An 18,867-nucleotide genomic window follows, 5' to 3' on the forward strand; every position below is an offset into this window, starting at 1 on the left:
TTATAATTGAAGTGGGAAATCTTGAAAGCACACCAATCCTCTGGTATGATTATGTTATGTTTTCATAATTCACAGTGGGTCTGAAAGGTTTTTCTTTGAAGGTGTTGTCAATGTCTTGGGGTCAAAATATCTTATTTGCCAGTATTTATGGACTCGCATACAGTCCAGAATCTAACCAGAGAGCCCAGTATCTAACCAGAGAGCCCAGTATCTAACCAGAGAGCCCAGTATCTAACCAGATAGCCCAGTATCTAACCAGAGAGCCCAGTATCTAACCAGAGAGCCCAGTATCTAACCAGAGAGCCCAGTATCTAACCAGAGAGCCCAGTATCTAACCAGAGAGCCCAGTATCTAACCAGAGAGCCCAGTATCTAACCAGAGAGCCCAGTATCTAACCAGAGAGCCCAGTATCTAACCAGAGAGCCCAGTATCTAACCAGACAGTCCAGTATCTAACCAGAGATCCCAGTATCTAACCAGAGAGCCCAGTATCTAACCAGAGAGCCCAGCATCTAACCAGAGAGCCCAGCATCTAACCAGAGAGCCCAGCATCTAACCAGAGAGCCCAGTATCTAACCAGAGAGCCCAGCATCTAACCAGAGAGCCCAGCATCTAACCAGAGAGCCCAGCATCTAACCAGAGAGCCCAGCATCTAACCAGAGAGCCCAGCATCTAACCAGAGAGCCCAGCATCTAACCAGAGAGCCCAGCATCTAACCAGAGAGCCCAGTATCTAACCAGACGGTGTGTGTTCTCCCTCCTCCAGGCGTATCTCCCAGGCCAGTCCCAAGCAGCTCTACAAGGCCTCCAACATGACCCAGCGCTGGCAGCGCAGAGAGATCTCCAACTTTGAGTACCTCATCTTCCTCAACACCATCTCTGGTAAGACCAGTGTTACCACACTATCACTGGACTGTCACCATAGGGAATGACAACGCACCCAGCTATTATGAACATATGTGGTCAATGATGTAAATGTTGTAAACTCTGTTTGGCCAACATGGTTTCCTCCTCTTACTTCATATTCTTCAGAGTTAGCAAAAATATATTGGAAAAGGGAGTTTGGTGTCTAGACATTTAGATTACTAGACATGTTCAGTGATAGAAGTTTGATGATGATGTTGACTAATTTGAGACTGTTGTGACTGTCCTCCTATGTCTCCCTCCTTCCTTCCTCCCTCCCTCCCTCCAGGCCGTACCTACAATGACCTGAACCAGTACCCTGTCTTCCCTGGGTCATCACGAACTATGACACTGAAGACCTGGATCTCACCCTGCCCAGCAACTACAGAGACCTGTCCAAGGTAACACACACGCGCGCTCTTAAGAAGAAAGAGACGCGTTGCTGTAGACATGTTCTCTGTCACTAGCTTAGTCAGCGCTGATAGAACGTCCTATAAGGTTGTAGGCTATGAGGGAGTATGTAGGGGAATTGTGGCTGGAATGGTTAGCAGGCTGTTTGTTAATCACTGCCCACTCCCCTGGCCTGATTAGTGGCTGTGTAACACACACAGCTGATTAGTGGCTGTGTAATTGCGATTGATCATAGTTTAGTGAGATGCCTCTTTAATCACTGGGGGCTGATAGCCATCTCTGTACAACACACAGCCGAGAGAAAGAACATCTCTCTCCTCTCTCTCTCTCTCTCGCTCTCGCTCTCGCTCTCGCGCTCTCTCTCTCTCTCTCTCTCTCTCTCTCTCTCTCTCTCTCTCTCTCTCTCTCTCTCTCTCTCTCTCTCTCTCTCTCTCTCTCTCTCTCTCTCTCTCTCCTCACCCTCTCTTTCTATCTCCTCACCCTCTCCTCACCCTCTCTCTCGCTCTATCTCCTCACCTCTCTCTCTATCGCCTCACCCTCTCTCTCTCTCTCTATCTCCTCACCCTCTTTTTCTCTCTCTTTCTTCACTGGCTAAAGGCGTCCGTGTACATAGATACGGTTTGCTCCTAGCAGAACTCGGCTAGGCGAAGTGAACGTCTGTGCTCGCATACTACCTTAAAATACATTGGCTTGAAAAAAGCGTCAATTATACTGTTTGTCCCTCTTGAGATGCAGTAGCCAGTACACTTCCTCAAAATAGTCAGAATTAATCTAAGATAACTCAAGAAATCTGTAATTCATTTTGATGTTTTTGCAGAGGAGGTCTTTTTTTCATCTAACTAAGATGTTTGGTGAAGTATTTCTCAAGAATATAATTTTTTTTTTAACTAGTCTGTCGTTGAATGACAACAAACACTTAATTGAAGAATGCCTGCTGTTGACCTTTTCACCTCACGAAGTGGCGCAGACTTCGGATACCGAACTTCGACAAGCCCCCCCCCAAAAAAATGTGTGCGCTTGAACAGCCCCCCCCACACACACATACACACACAAAAAAGCAGAATGCTGTCGAACACCAAAACGTCACAAAAACTTCACAAAATGTCGTCATAATATATGCGCGAAGTGTTTCAACTAGGAAGCATAAGGTAAGGTTAAAGGGGTACTCTTAGATGGTATCACTTCTTACATACCTATAGAGGAAGTCATGTAATACCAAGACTCCATTTTGTATTTGACCTGGACAGAAGTCTAAAATTGCATTTTCTCTTCATGTGCAAAACTCCATTATTTACTAATTGAAGTCACAGTCTCAAGTCCCCTCCTGACGCTCCCTCTGAAGTAAAGGAATGCTCTCTAGTAACCCCGCTCCATACTGATGATTAAGCTTAGAACAATGGAAGATGTCTTTCTCTCCTCTCCTTACGCTTTTAAAACACACACACAACACACACAACACACACACACACTTTTAAAAGGCCCATTTCCAAAGCCTGCCAGTCGCAGAGGCCCCAGAACGGCCATTAATTGTGTGTAATGGCGCCCAATGGTGGGAGGACAGAGGATTACTTTGAGAGTGAGATGATGGAGCGCCCGTGTCTGGCTTAAGCCAAAATGGCCGAATAAATCAGCCAGACCACAGGAAACAACAGGCATGTGCAGTAATGGACAGGCAGGGTATACCTGGGAAGTAATGCACTCTACAGCCACACAGAGACGGCCATTCACTTATAATGGTGCGTCTGGCCTAAGTCTGCCCTGGCTGGCAAAGGATTCTGAGGCAGTGGTGGAATGCAGAAGCATCCATCTTGCTATGACTGAGGATGGATTCAGCTGGAGTTAATGCATGCTCTCTTGAAAAGACTTCTCTGGCCTTTTTGTGAACTGTCATTGCCATAACTGCTTCTCGACTTGCATACACGCCCACACACTCACACTCATACACTCATCCTGTCGTACACATCAACACCGCCCTCCAAGCAGTCCTCCTTTGACCAGTCCTCCCATCACCGTTTCTCTCTCTCTACCTCCCTAGTGTGGTGTTTCCCACCATGCGGCTGTGTACCCCTCCCCCCTCGCTCTGTTTATTTGGGCTTCATTTTGCCCACTAGGCTGACACATGACAGCCATAGCTGCCTCTCTCACCTCCTCCCTCCCCCCTCATCCCCCTCTTCCTCCAGAGTTTGGACAGCTCAGCCTCTGTGCTCAGTCAAGCCTCAACGCCCCAGGGAGAAACTGAGCAACAGAGAGAGGAAGGGAGGGGCCGAGATAGAACAAGGGAAGAGAGAGTGAGAATGACAGAACAAGGGAAAGGAGGAGAGGGGATTGTGGGCAGACTTTTTTGTCACCCTCGCTCTCGCTCTCGCTCTCTCTCCCTGCCCCTCCATCTCTCCCTGTTTCTCTCTCTATCCCTTTCTACTCCCCCTCTCTCTCTCTCTCTCTCTCTCTCTCTCTCTCTCTCTCTCTCTCTCTCTCTATCCCCCCATTCTCATTGAAGAGTGAGGGAGTGAAGGAAGGAGAGATGCGAGGTGGACCAATCTTTATTACAGCAGTTTTATTCATGCTGTTGACACGGTGTGATATCAATGTATGACCAGCGGAGTGTGGCAGACTGCATCGTCTGGGAAAGGACAGCCGCTCCGACGCTCAATACTCCTCCTCTAATGTCTACTCTTTTTGTTTTGTTCATCATAAACCCCCCTCCCTTCTGATATCTCTCCATCCCTCTCTCGCTCTCTCTCGCTCTCTCCTTTTTCTCGAGGTTAGAGCGTTGGGCCAGTAACCGAAAGGTTGCTGGTTCGAATACTGGAGCCAACAAGGTGAAATTTTTTTTATAAAAAAAAGCTGTCTCTGTGCCCTTGAGCAAGGCACTTAACCCTAATTGCTCCAGGGTTGCTGTACAATGGCGACCCTGGCCGTGACCCCACCTTCTGTGCGTCTCTCAGGGGGAGTTGGGATATGCAAAAAAAAAACATTTCCATTACACACTTGTGTGTAACAGGACAAATATAAGCATCCCCCAAATTATAATAATTTTTCTGTCCTCCCTCCCTCCCCCTCTCATGTCGTGCTCTGCTTTGATAGAAACAGGTCATATGAGACCCCTGTGACATTGAGAGGCTGAAATTGCCACGAACGCCCGCGTGTCACACACTGTCATGTGTGCGTGTGCATACGTGTGTGCGTGCGTGAGTGCATGTCCTCTCAAATTTATATTCCTTCTGTCAGAGCGATTCCGTTCATACCCCGGGGGTCTTTGTTATCCTAAACTCTAACCTCGGCCTGACATGAAACCCAGCCCTGAGATAACATTGTAGTCACCGCGATAAGGACACGGCCTTACACTAGACAACCTTATTCCCTATCTAGTGCACTACTTTTGGACGCTCCGTAGTAGTAGTAGTAGTGCACGATGTAAGACATAGGGTGACATTTGGGACGCACCCCTGCTCTAACAGTGAGGCCTTTTCAAACAGGCAATTTGGAAGGACTCCTGAAATGGGATGCTTGAACGAGGTGTTGACCTGTACAGGTTTGGGGTCCTGTATTTGCAATGTAGCAAAAATAACGCAGCTTTATATTGAGCGGTTCCAGGGCCCTCGTACTTTGGCACCGTCGAGGGGGTTAATGGGGTATTGATTTCAAGATGCGTCCCATATGTTTTCTCCCACCCCTCCAACACCACGTCATTCTCACTGTTTAAATAGGACATTATATATAAACAGTTCTCTCAAAACCATGGTTTGATTTATGTCTCAAGGCTTTCTGGCAAAACTTAGACTGAGCCTTCCTAAATTAGCTATTTATTTTGTCAAAGAATCCTAACATGTGGAAGGAAACAGTATAGTTTGTTATACCATTGCTGACCCTTATAATTTGGAGAGATGTAATGTTATAATGGTTAATTAGATGCTACTGTCTGGTTTCTGCTCATCTTGATAGCATTTTTAGCCAGATATATTTGCTGTATGGAATGATTTTTAGTATTATCCGGTTGATATTAGATTTAATGTCGGTTAACTGTTGAATTATTTTATTTGTGCCTGTGATCAGAATCATTTGAGAACATAAATATCTATTTGATCTGCTAACAGTATATCAGCACAATGACATGTTACTGTATGATGCATTTCTTCTGGTTCCAATATGGTAGAGGATTTAGCATCACATAAAAGATTACACATCACCAACCCCCTCTTGTATAGTTGAGTGGTTATGGGTAGCAGTTGGCTAGAATAGTACTTTTATAAGTGTAAGCCAAATCTATGGCGTAATAATGATTCTACAATAACCATTTCCCAACACATACCGAATCTACATTCTTGATGAACAACAGATGAAACCCTTATCCAAGATGAAAGTCTCCCATATTCTCCTCTTTGAAGCAGTAACACTATCTAACTCCATCCATTGCTTATTCTAATCTCATTCCCATTCAAAGTCTAATTAAAAACAACGATAGCAGCTCATTTATCCGACCGCTCGTCAAAGTGCTATTCGCAGGCACCGCCTGAACATATTAGCCCAATCGGTGGCTTTCACTCGATCAGGGCGCTCCTCACCGGGGACGGCCCTGATGTACGACGCTGTCACCACCGCTCTATTGTACCGCCCTCCTCGCCGCGCAACGCTCTCCACCCGGCGGTAATTTACAGCAGTAAACAATGTAGAGTGTAGATCTCTCTCTCTGTCTCTCTCTCTCTCTCTCTCTCTCTCTCTCTCTCTCTCTCTCGCTCTCTCTCTGTCTCTCTCTCTCTCTCTGTCTCTCTCTCTCTCTCTGTCTCTCTCTCTCTCTCTCTCTCTGTCTCTCTCTCTCTCTCTCCTCTCTCTCTCTCTCTCCCCTCTCTCGCCTCTCTCTCTCTCATTCCCCTCTCTCTTTTATTATCTTGCTCCCCCCCCCCCCCCCTCTCTCTCTCTCTCTCTCTCTCTCTCTCTCTCTCTCTCTCATTGCTCTGCACTCAGTCTCTTTTTATTTTAGATTCGTCTTCCAGCCTTTTCTTTTTTTAATGAGCTCTACGGTTATTACGGCAATAAATCAGTCCAATCGTTGTACTGTATAATTCAGTGTGTGTACTCCCACCCCCAGTAGCCCTGGGTAAGCCAACAGTGTGTCACTGTCAGCATAGCCCAGCACACTGTGTCGGCATGAGGCGGTGTGTGTGTTGGTGTTGGTGTGTTCCTGTTCTTTTCCAGTTGTTCGAGTATAAGGAAGGTAATTGGGTACGGTCTTGAATGGGTGCACCCTTGGATACAATCAGACACACACACACACACACACACACACACACACCATTACACCCACCCGACACAGTAACAGCAGCATCAGATCAATAGCCTCTCCCCTGCCTGGACGAGGCCTCCCATGACAGCACTATGATATGAGAGAGGGCCTATCGATCCACCAGCCAGTGCTTCATCTTCAAAAGGCCATCATTCCATTACCATTGATCAGAGAGGAGGTGTGTTTGGAGCGAGGGATGAAGAGGAGGCTAATAAAAGACTAATAAAAATGTAATGGGTAAAAAAGTGATTTCTAAAAATGAGCATTTAAATAATAAGCCAGGCTCCGGCGGGTATTGGTTTCTCTGAGATCAATGGAAAATTAATGCAACTGATCAATTTTTTAGACCCACAATGGCGTCTGCGTCTCCTGACCAGTGTATTAGCTACAGATTAATAAAAAAGGAAAAAGGAACCTCCCGGCCCTTGCTATTGATGTTCCTAGGCCTCCTTTCATCGCAACACATTCGTTCTCTCTGACAGACTAGCCGCAGGGGGTTGTGTTTCAGGGCTATGAAGTGAAATGCACTCTGTTGGAATGGATTGATCTTCAAAACAAAACAGCATCTAATATTCATTCGACGAATGCACAAAGGTTACCAATATCATTTGAATATATATGCCCTGGGTTTGAAGCAATGTCTGCTCTCTCTGAAAGCTAAAAGAGTTCAATGTACTGTGTTATAAAATGTTTATTTCTTCTTTTTGTACTGTCACTCTTTCTCTCTATCTTTTATCTCTATCTCTCTATCCATTTTTTTGTCTATCAGTCTCTCTGTTGTAATAACGTTGTAATAACATTTTACGTTTCTTACTCCTCACAGCCCATTGGTGCCCTGAACCCCAAGAGGGCGGCGTTCTTCAACGACCGCTATGAATCCTGGGAGGACGACCAGGTGCCCAAGTTCCACTACGGAACCCACTACTCCACCTCCTCCTTCACCCAGATGTGGCTGCTGCGCATCGTAAGTTACCTACCCCCAATTATACCCAAACTATATCCACCCCACCTACACCCCGGTAGCCTAGCGGTTAGAGCGTGGGGCCAGTAACCGAAATGTCACTGGTTCGAATACCCGAGCCGACAAGGTGAAAAATCTGTCGACGTGTCCTTGAACAAGGCACTTAACCCTAATTTGCTCCAGGGGTGACCGTACTACTATGGCTGACCCTGTAAAACAACACATTTCACTGCACCTATCCGGTGCATGTGACAATAAAATGCCTCGCTTGTAAAGATAACTTGCCTTTTTGACACATTAACATTGCTAAAGACTTCTTTTGACCTCAATGGTTCAACCTGGTACATTTTAAGGTTAAATGAAAATACTAAATACCACCACGAAAAATGTGTATAGAATAGGATTTTATATCAACTGTTTCATGTAAAACATGAGAAAATAGGCCTAAATTTTTGTCACTGTTTTATGAAAAACAGATTACATTTAGAAATGAATACATTATAGTTGCCACAAACCCGTCATGTTGAAATATTTACTAAATCTTCATCATTAGACATGGAGCACACCTCATTGCAGCTAATTGTTGTTTTATAATTGGACACGGACGCATAAAGAGTCGGGTTGATTTATGTCATAGTGAAATATAGGCCCGATCTACATGCAAACTTATGCACAGAGGATTGTCCCTGGCTCGCCATGGTTATTTATTTACATGTTGTGCTGCTCGTAAAACAGAGAAGTAGCACGCCGAAGCAAAATTCATCATGTGTCGTATTTTCTTTCTGTGTGTCTGCTTTGCAACATAAGAGGAACTCTGAAATGATTTTTATTTGTAATAAGTTCAGCAATACGTATTGAATTTAGCTTTGTTTAGTGAGGGGCTATTATTCTGTAATCATTTTTTACGTCTGCTGCTGAACTACTCAATCTAAAGCGTTCATTAAGTTATCTTTCTCCCACGTGATCATTTTGATTGTGTTCTGTTATATTGATCTCTGTATGTAACCCTCATACAGCCAATATTAGATACCATCACTCTTTCTATACCAACTACGGGGGACTGTTCTACCATAGAGGGAGGGGTTCTAACCTTCTCCCAGAGCCCTTGGATTGTCCTGTAATTGTCCCAGTAGCTCCCTATGGAAACAACCATTGATCCCATCACATCATTAGCTGGCTTATTGCTGGCTTATTTTTAAATCCACTTTACCAAAAGCCCTTCAATTCAAGTGTCAACGTGTGGACGGGATAGGAAGACCAAATGAACACTAGGACAGACCTTAAAAGGCCTGGGCCTGTATTCAAATCATCTCAGAGTAGGAGTGCTGATCTAGAATCAGGTCCCCCCCTGTCCATATTATCGTATTCATTATGATCTAAAAGGCTAAACTGATCAGTACTCCTCCTCTGAGGTCATTTTGGTCTCTGTCCTAATTGTCCATGTCATTTCCTGTGTCGTCGTAGTAGCGTTAGCCTGGGTAATTGTGTCCTTCTCACTTGGGGGCTATTGTTTCGGAGGGACAGTCTATTGATCGACACAAGCAAGATTTAAGCGTGATTAGAAACGCACCAATAACACAACTCTATAGGCTTTACAGTCACACAGTGACGCTTGCCGTTCACTTAGTTAATTTCAGCGGTTTGTGACAAGAAAGTGTCAAGTAGTCAGACAATCTGTCGCCATTGCATTAAGGGTATTAGGTGTAAGATATTACCTTAAAAAGCAATTTACGTAAATGTAATGCTAGATTTGAGTGTTGTTGCAAGACAAGTGTTTTTTAGGCAATATAAAATGCTATTATTTATTGGAATATACACATTGAACTGCAGTACATAGACTGACCAGGTGAAAGCTATGATCCCTTATTGATGTCACTTGTTAAATCCACTTCAATCTGTGTAGATGAAGGGGAGGAGACCGGTTAAAGAAGCCTTGAGACATGGATTGTGTATGTGTCCCATTCAGAGGGTGAATGGGCAAGACAAAAGAGTGCCTTTGAAAGGGGTATGGTAGTAGGTGCCAGGCGCACCGGTTTGTGTCAAGAACTTCAACTCTGCTGGGTTTTTCACGCTCAATAGTTTCCCGTGCGTTTCAAGAATGTTCCACCACCCAAAGGACATCCAGCCAACTTGACACAACTGTGGGAAGCATTGGAGTCAACATGGGCTAGCATCCCTATGTAGCACTTTTGACACCTTGTAGACTCCATTCCCTGACTGATTAAGGCTGTTCTGAGGGGGTATACTCAGTGTACACATTCAGACTACTTTTTCTATAGTATAAAAACTTAATCATGAGGATGTGGGGTCAACTGTCATGTCCTCTTCTCCTTTTTCTCAAATGTACACTACAGCGTCACAGCACACCATTAGCAGGATATGTGGATAAATTATCGTTCTCTCCTTCTTCTTCTCTCGTTCTCTTCTCTCGTTCTTCTTCTTCTTCTCTCATTCTTCTCCTTCTTCTCTCCTTCTTCTCTCATTCTCTTCTCTCCTTCTTCTCTCGTTCTTCTTATCTCATTCTTCTTCTCTTGTTCTTCTTCTCTCATTCTCTTCTCTCCTTCTCTCGTTCTTCTTCTCTCGTTCTTCTTATCTCATTATTCTTCTCTCGTTCTTCTTCTCTCATTCTCTTCTCTCCTTCTTCTTCTCTCCTTCTTCTTCTCTCATTCTTCTTCTCTCATTTTCCAGGAACCCTTCACCACCATGTTCCTCAACTTCCAGGGAGGGAAGTTTGACCACGCTGACCGCACCTTCTCCTCCGTGTCCCGAGCCTGGAGGAACTGCCAGAGAGACACGTCCGACGTCAAGGTAGCAACACACACATACACACAGCCACACACACCAAATACCACACACACACACATACACGCAAACACACACACTGCCGCCGCCTCCTCACAGTGGAGTTAGCTGCTGAAAGACAGACAGTGTATCAGCTAGAGAGGGCCTCTGCAGTCTGCACACTCCTCTGGACGTTCACACACAAGTTCACACACACCGAGACCCTCAACACCTCCAGACCCTTCAGCAGCCTCCCAGTGTGAGGAGAAGCCAACACTGTCCAGACCCCAGGAGCCAGGGAACATACTAGCATAGGAGGAGGGGATGGTATCAGTCTCTAAAGACGGGTTACCTTTTAGTTGTGATAGAAGTGTTTTGATAAAATTATGGTTTTCTGTGTGGAAATAAACACATTTTAGTTTGTTTGTGATTGATGGATATCTATTGATTTAGATAGTGGTATCAGATTTTGCATATAAGAATATGTTCTTAATATGCTCTTCAAAGCTAGGGGGTCAAATGTCAACATTATCTTCCAAACATATTCCAAACAATCAACGTTCAAATTACACCCTTTTCGTTGAATTAGCCTAAAGCCTTCTCAAATGCCCCTCCTCTCATCACCGGAGAGAGAAAGTGGCTAATCAAATGAGCAAACAAACACACTGGGCTAAAAACAACAACCCCACTTCCTCACATCTAAAACCTCTCCACTCCACAAAACCTGACCTCAAACTGAAGGTCGGCCATTTTACGAGGCCTCCGGCTTCCATGGGGTCGACCGGGGGAGGCCTGGTGTAAATTTGTCCAGTCTGAGGTGGCGGCACGGGGGCCGGTGGTCCCCTTCAACCCCTCACCCCCCATGGCCCCTCTTAACAAGGTGGGGTAAATACGGGGGGCTACCCCGCTTCACCCCTCTGCTAAACTCTCTGCCCTGGTCCCACCATTATGTGCAGTGGCCCCTGCTCTGCAGTGGTCAGAGGCCAGCCTCTGTGATCCCCAATCCTGTCCTGTCACGGGTCACTGCAGGGGCCGCAGCCCCAGGCCCCCCTCCCCCCTCGTACACTTCAACAGTGCACACACACTGACACACACACACATACACACAGCGATGCCTTTGGGCTAAGGCAAAAGGTCAGGCGGGGTCAGGGGATTGTGGCCGGAGGTCATCACAGTCTCTCCTATGCTACAGACAGACTGGACTGGGGGCTTTAACCTGTTATCACCCCTCCATGCACTGGGATACAAAACACACTAAGACTTTTACCCCTTCAGAAGGAATAGAGGGGTTCTTAGAGTTTCTTACAATAGTCCTGAAGCTAAAGCTAAATGGTATACTTAGCATGCTAAATTGATACATCTCATTTGTAACTCCTCTTTGTTAACAAGGTGAATGAGATCATCCATGCGAGGAAAGTCACCAGAAGGTTATTTTGACTGAGCTAAACTAAACTCAACATGGAAGCCGTGTTATTGAGTGCAGGGTTGAGCCTGGACCTGTGTGTTTTGATGTAGAGTGGAGCTCTTGTGGTTGATCCACTGTGACAGGTCTAGACTGAGACTAGATTCTCTCTCTCTCTCCCTGGGCTTTCGCAATCAAGTGTTACCGGTAATGCGAGCCATATGTTTCATCATTGGAGGCAAAGTGCAATCAACCGTCAACTCCTTCCAACTCCCCCAGCCACCACTCCACCCGACCCAGGCCAAAAGAGCAGGCCAAGTCTACATTTGAAACAAGATGGCTGCCTGTACTCATAAATGTTTTAAGAGCGTGGGTCACTTGTTAAAGAGGAGGGTTGGGGCCTTAGAGACCCAAACTGTAGATGAGGATTGGTCTGACCTGCCATAGACCCAAAGCCCAGTGGAGAAGGGGCCCAATGGGCCAAAGGTTCAATTCAAGGTTGACTGAAGTAGCGGAGGAGGCAGGGAGGAGACGGGGCAGCGGGGGGAGGAGGCGGGGCAGCGTGGGGAGGGTAGAAATCAGGATTAGTTTGAACCTTTGATCAGTAGTCTCTGAAGCTTTCATGGTAGTATGACATGGATTGGTAGTGATGACCAAACATGTGCTTGGTTCTTTCTCTCCTGACTGACCTCCCCTCAGGTCCATCTGTAGGTTTGGATATGTGGTTATGGACTGACACAGGGTGTCTCCCTGGCTAGCTACCGCCCCATGCCTCGGGTTACCACACACACAACACATCTAGAGGAAGTGAACTCACTGGCTTCCTGTCTAATCATGTATTTGTCTCCATACTGTTGGACGCAGTGAGGACTGTTCTCAGGTTTGAGCTTGATTGATGGATTGATAGACAGTCTTCCAGGGATTCTGTGTGTGTGCGCGTGTGTTTTGCGTGCATGTGCATGCATGCGTGCAGCCTTTACAGAACATCCGATCACATGCGCTGACCAGTTCCCAGCCACTCCTACCTGTAGCCTCTTTGCCATTATGTATTTGCATGTCAGGTTGTCATACACAGCCGTGTCACAAGAAGACAAGGACATGACAGATGGGTGTTGACTCTGGTCTAGTCATCCCTGATGTCAGAATGTCACCCTGTCTCTGTCTCTCTGTCCATCAGTACAGTGACCAGTCAGCAGGCCCAGTCACACTGTGTTCTGTCAAAGAGTTCAGGGTCTTGTTCATTAAGTCATACCGTAGCAAAACCTAGGCACTCCGTTTCGTACGTTTTGTGTCAACTGTACACTTCCCAGGAGACGGTTTAACTGGCTCAACTCTAGTCAGACAGAACTGGGTTGTGTTCATTAGGGTTAGGGTTACACACACTGTAGCAAAACGTTTTGCAACTGAAAAAAACCAAGTGTTCCTTATTGGACTAGTTCCGTTTTGGACAAGTAGTACCTCCCCATCTCACTCTGTTTTCGTACGCTTTGTGCCAACTGTGGTCCTCTGTAGCTCAGCTGGTAGAGCACGGCGCTTGTAACGCCAAGGTAGTGGGTTCGATCCCCGGGACCACCCATACACAAAAATGTATGCACGCATGACTGTAAGTCGCTTTGGATAAAAGCGTCTGCTAAATGGCATATTATTATTTATTATTATTATTATTATAACTGAACACGACCCAGGAGACATTACAAGACAACAGCTCCTCAGGCTATTTTATTAGGAGTCACTCACTCACTCACTAGCTGTTGTTTTATAGTGGAATAAAATTAAGAGTTATACTTCTATTGTGGCTTGAGTCTTCATAATTGTGGTGCTCTGTTTATGTATCTGTCATATGCTAGCTTTGGATGTATCATTTTGAAATACGAGTGCTCGGTCCATGCGTAAATCCATTGTTCAATTCCCTGTTGTGGAATATGGCAGTAGTTAATGTTTGACACTCGTTATGTTGACTGGTAGGTTCAGTATATCATAAGGGGGAGATGAACGCTGATTAAGCACTCGATTTACATTTGGTGTCATGCTATTGTTACTTCAACATATCAGGAGCCGCCAGGAATTGGGATAATTCAACACATGCTTACATTGACCAGTCTCGCCAGTTAGTTACCCTTGCCCACACACACTCCTAACGACATTAGTGTTTTATTTATGTTTGCGGGATGGCAAAGATTTATCAGGATATGTTTTGGTTCACCCCATAATCTAAACATTTATGTCTTTGTATATGAAGGCATTTCATACACATTGAGGCTGAGCTATGGTTTGTTAGAAATGAAGCACGGTTTCAACAAAAGTTGATATCCTCAAGGTCTTAACATTTGAGCTCTTCAGTTTACACAAACGTTAATGTTTTTTGGGCCCATCTTTCAATATCATCATTCTATAACGAAGTATTAAACTGTGCACAGACACACAATCACATTCTGGTGAGTTCTGTGGCCTGTCGTTCATTCTACTCCTACATAACATCCTTTGAGAAGAATAGAAAATAGAATATCATATTGGAAACCCCAGTGTGCGCGCGCGCACACACACACACACACACACACACACACACACTAGGTTTTGATGCCTTTTATCAGAGTGCCTGCCTGCAGTGTGGTAGCAGACAGGCAGCAGATGAGCAGTCTGAAATGTAATTTCCATGAGTAATGGCACAGCTCAAGTGTTGCGACTAGCGTCTGACTAGCTGTCTGAGGGACGACAGTGGCAGTCCCAGATTAAAGGACCTTCCGCTCACACACACGCACACACACACACACACACACACACACACACACACACACTCATATCTCCACTTGCATTCTAAATGTACTTTACACAGTGGCTTCTCTCTCTCTTTCTTTCTTTCTTTCTTTCTTTCTGTCTTTCTTTCTGTTAATTAACTATCTCTGTAAACTGTAGCTTCACACTCTGAAGGTCAAAGTCCCCTGTTCTTTATACCTGGCTGTCATGATGTGGATACTCTGTAGTCACATATTCTAGTGTAGTGTAACACACACTGGGACTGGAGGCTTTTATCTCAGAGGATCTTAGCAGTATTATTCAAATTAGAAAATGGCTTACTGTAATAGTGTTCTCCCTAATTAACTAAAAGAGTTCATTTATTGATAACAAATATTAGACAAAACTATTCTAGAATGTACTATTTACACTAACAGTACATGAACATTAAAGCACTTTGTGAAAGTACGGTTCAGGTTGCCTCTATAGTGTGAATTGGGCGTTAATGTCCCACTTCTTCTTCTGTCTGTCTGTCTGTCTGTCCAGGAGTTGATCCCAGAGTTCTACTACCTCTCTGAGATGTTTGTAAACGCCAACAACTACAGCCTGGGAGTGATGGATGATGGGACTGTGGTGTCTGACGTAGAGCTGCCGCCGTGGGCCAAGACCCCCGAGGAGTTTGTACGCATCAACAGACTGGTACGTCACACACACATATGCAGTTATGCACACACACACACCCCCACACACACACATAAACACACACACACACACACACCCACACACACCCCCACACACACACATAAACACACACACACACACACCCACACATAAACACACACACAGCACTATCTTCCTCACACGTTATCAAACCACTCCTCTGAAGCCCTGTCAAGTCCCTACCCCTCCTCCATGCTAGGCTAGTTTAGCAGGAAATGCTAATGAAAAGAGACGGTGGGAGAGTGTTATTTCCTGTCCAGCGCCGTTCCCTTCCTGTTACCTGAGCCTCCTGCTCCTCTGACATGTCTCTGTCTTTGGTAACTCTGCTGGCAAAGCAATCTCACATTTCCAAGGGGTTATAGAGGAGGATGATGTAGTGTCCTGTTTCTGAGCTCTCCCTCCTGTCCCCAAGCACACTAGACCTGTGTATATTTAGTTGATGTCAGAATGACTGTCATAGTTTTATAGCACCGCAGTGACTGCAGTCGCCTCCTACACACACGGAGAAGCAGCAGAGATTGTGCTCAAGATTAGATATCTCCTCTCTCCTGTTTCAGAAGTTCCAGAAGGTCAAAAAGCTCCATACTTTTGTGGTGTCATGCTCAAACTGTTTAAACCATTGCGTTGAGAATACTGCGCTGAAGATTGTGAAATAATGAACGTCTCAAATAGTCTAATGGCTTCCTCCCCTCTCTCCTTTCCCGAAACAAGGATTCACATAAACCACTTCCGACGATTGAGATGCTCTCCCAGATACATATTGCAGAGCTAGTAACCATCAAGCTGTCCAGCCCTGCCATATGGTTTGACGATACTACTACTGGCATGTCTTTTAGGACCTAGATACTTCCGACCTCTCTCCAGTCTCTGCCCAGTGGTGGTAATGAGTACTGATGAGGTAACAGGGAAGGCTGTGCTGTGGTGATCAGGCTGTGCTCTGTGACCTGTGTCGTGATGTTAATCAGGACGCTGATAGGACCCAGCCCCTGTCATTAATCACACAACCTGAGGTGTGACACACCAACGCCACAGAGATGGCTTTTGGGGGGGGGGGGGGGGGGGGAGTTGTTTCGGGAATCACTCAGACACACATACACACATTGCTGTCGTCGATGTACTCACACACATGCGCATAGACTCATTGCCACACACTCACAGATGGACAGACCTGTGTCTGACACAAACACACACACAAACACATAAGCATGTACACACACGCATTTCCCACATTTCCTTCCAGCTGGGTATGCTATCCCCAGTCAGATGGCCTGGCTGTGTGGTGATTGGACAGTTGGACATAGTTCTGCTACAGCAGTGTGTGTCCTGCTGTTCTGATCTACAGTGTGCTACTGTCTAGTGGACAGATGATCTATAGAACAGGCTGTTACTGCAGATGGTACTGTAGGTAGGCGGACCACTGGAGCCTACAGCTAGTTAGTGACCAGGGCAGCGTTTGGCTGGCTGACAGTTTGACTGCCGTTAACTGGCAGTGCTGTAAGGTGCACTGCTCTGTGACACTGTCTGACTGCAGCCGTGGGGGGATTCAGTGAAGGGGTCTTCACATGAAACTCAGATGTCCTTAGCACATCTTAACGGTCCCCCTACCGCTAAGCATAGCAGGAACTCCCAATGTGATTTAAGTTCTGATCTCTTCCATAGAGTATCACTGAGCGTGGTAATCAAATATGTTTCTTGCTGTGATTCAACTATTTTGTATCCGTAATGGTCTCGTTTCCCTTCACTGTAATTCCCGTGGTGCTCTGCCCCCTCCAGTGCAGAGGCAATTATGCCCAACCTAAAACAGCCTCACACACACACCATTACAGTGCAGATCGATCCAGCACTTTGTTTCTCTCCTCCACTGTGTGCCAATCCAGCCGATATTGATCCATCCTGCACAGCAGAGCAGCTCAGCAGGTAGAGTAGAGAACAGGTGGAGAGAGGGGATGGGTTGAGGTGCTCCTAATAAACACAGGATCTCAGGCTCAAGGCTTTGTGAGAGAACACACTGGAAGTAGATCAAACCATAGTTGAATTTCATTGCCTACTTATTTTGGTAATCTTTGTTACATTCAAATTCAACAATTTATAGTATCAGTTGTTCTCAATAGAAACAATTATGTAATCTGCATAGATGAAGAGCAGTGTTTCAATTATCTGTTTAAACTATCTGTTTTCACGTCTTTTGTCTGGACATCTAAATGCATTTCCCATCAATAATACCTCAGTAGGAACAGAAGTTCCTTTAGTTGATGTGTTCCAGTGGGACATCATATGGTGACGGAACAGATATTATTGCCCACAGGGACAGAGCTGTCAGTAGTGTGTCTGTGGTGTCTAGAACAGCCCCACTCCCCAGCTGTAATGGAATATCTGACAGGCCAACACACCTGGAGCTACTGAGACAGACTGTCCCTCAGGAGAACAATGAAAGATATTGTTCTCCATCTTGCTAAATGTTATTTCAAATGCCATTTCTTTAAGACTGTGTTGTGTGTAGGCTAGATGTCACAGCAGGTTTCCCTTTACAGTTGTAGAAAAAAACAGAGGAGGACATTGACATTGTATCAAAAACACGTAGGTGTGTCACAAGATCAATTACAACTCCAATAACATGGAGAATGTCCACCGAAAGAGAAAGGAATGCAAGTTAGTTTGATCTGTAATGAACATTGAGTGTCTTGAACGCTCCTGGGCATAAACCCTCTCATTCTAGAGAAGAGGCCCTCCTCACGTACTGCCACCATTAGAGGAATTTAGTCCCATCACCCTGGGGAAGGGTGGGGGGAGAGAGAGAGAGAGACGGGGGGCGGACTGGGCTTCCCCTCATGACTGATAGCTGGCATTAGAGGGTTCAGCTGGTTCCTGTAACATTATGAGAGAGAGAGAATGACAGCGGGAGACTGAAAGAGATGAGCAGTGAGGGGTTGAGAAATAGAGAGGCTGAGATGAGAGGGGGAGAGAGAGATGAGCGGACTGAAGGAGTTAATGGGGCTGTTTGGCTCTTTAGCTCGTTGTCTGCTCCTAATGGCCCAGCAACACCAGTCATAGACAGCAGGATGGAGGGAGGGAGGGAGGGAGTGGAGAGAGGGAGAGAGAGACTGAGTGCCAGAGCTGCTATGCTCGTTAAGCACCATAGATGATTAACAGCTAATTAAAGCCCAATCTGGGAAGGCCATTAAACCTCCACACGGTGAAGGATTGTAGCGCCACGTAAAATGGCAGGTTGTTTTTCCGTTTTGCATGAGGGAGAAAGGTAGTGGTGTGTGTGTGTAGTCTACAGCTTGTGCAATGTTTTTGTGGTGTGTGAGTTTTTGTTTGTGAAATTAGCCTGTATTAGTGTCCATATGTGAAGATGTAGGCCTAATTTATTTTAAATTGAGTTAAGGAGAACACAATGTGTTCTAGTGCCATTTATTTTGGTATTTGCATCTTGCTGCTGCATCTTGTGTGCTGAAGTTTTGTAGATGTGTTGACAGTATTCTGCAGTAACCAACCAACCAACCCCTCCACCACCCCTCTACACCTCAACCCTCCACCAACCCTCTACACCCCTCTCCACACCAACCCTCCACCACCACCACCACCCCTCTATACCCAAACCCTCCACCACCCATCTACACCCCTCTCCAACCCTCCACCACCCCTTTACACCCCTCTCCACACCAACCCTCCAC

General features: G+C 45.7%; 1 protein-coding gene across 1 annotated transcript; it reads left to right on the plus strand.

Annotated features, from left to right (window-relative positions):
- Positions 1 to 1,255: 1,255 nt before the first annotated feature.
- On the plus strand, positions 1,256 to 15,169 carry LOC311117670 (lipopolysaccharide-responsive and beige-like anchor protein; the record flags this gene model as incomplete). The annotated part of the gene is made up of 4 exons (XM_084192602.1): positions 1,256 to 1,302; positions 7,417 to 7,557; positions 10,243 to 10,362; positions 15,017 to 15,169. Coding segments are annotated over exons 2-4 (291 nt in total), but the record flags the coding sequence as incomplete, so codon positions are not given.
- Positions 15,170 to 18,867: the final 3,698 nt, after the last annotated feature.

Source organism: Coregonus lavaretus (genome assembly GCF_964263955.1).
Source record: "Coregonus lavaretus genome assembly, contig: HAP1_SCAFFOLD_8411, whole genome shotgun sequence".
Classification (NCBI taxonomy): domain Eukaryota; kingdom Metazoa; phylum Chordata; class Actinopteri; order Salmoniformes; family Salmonidae; genus Coregonus; species Coregonus lavaretus.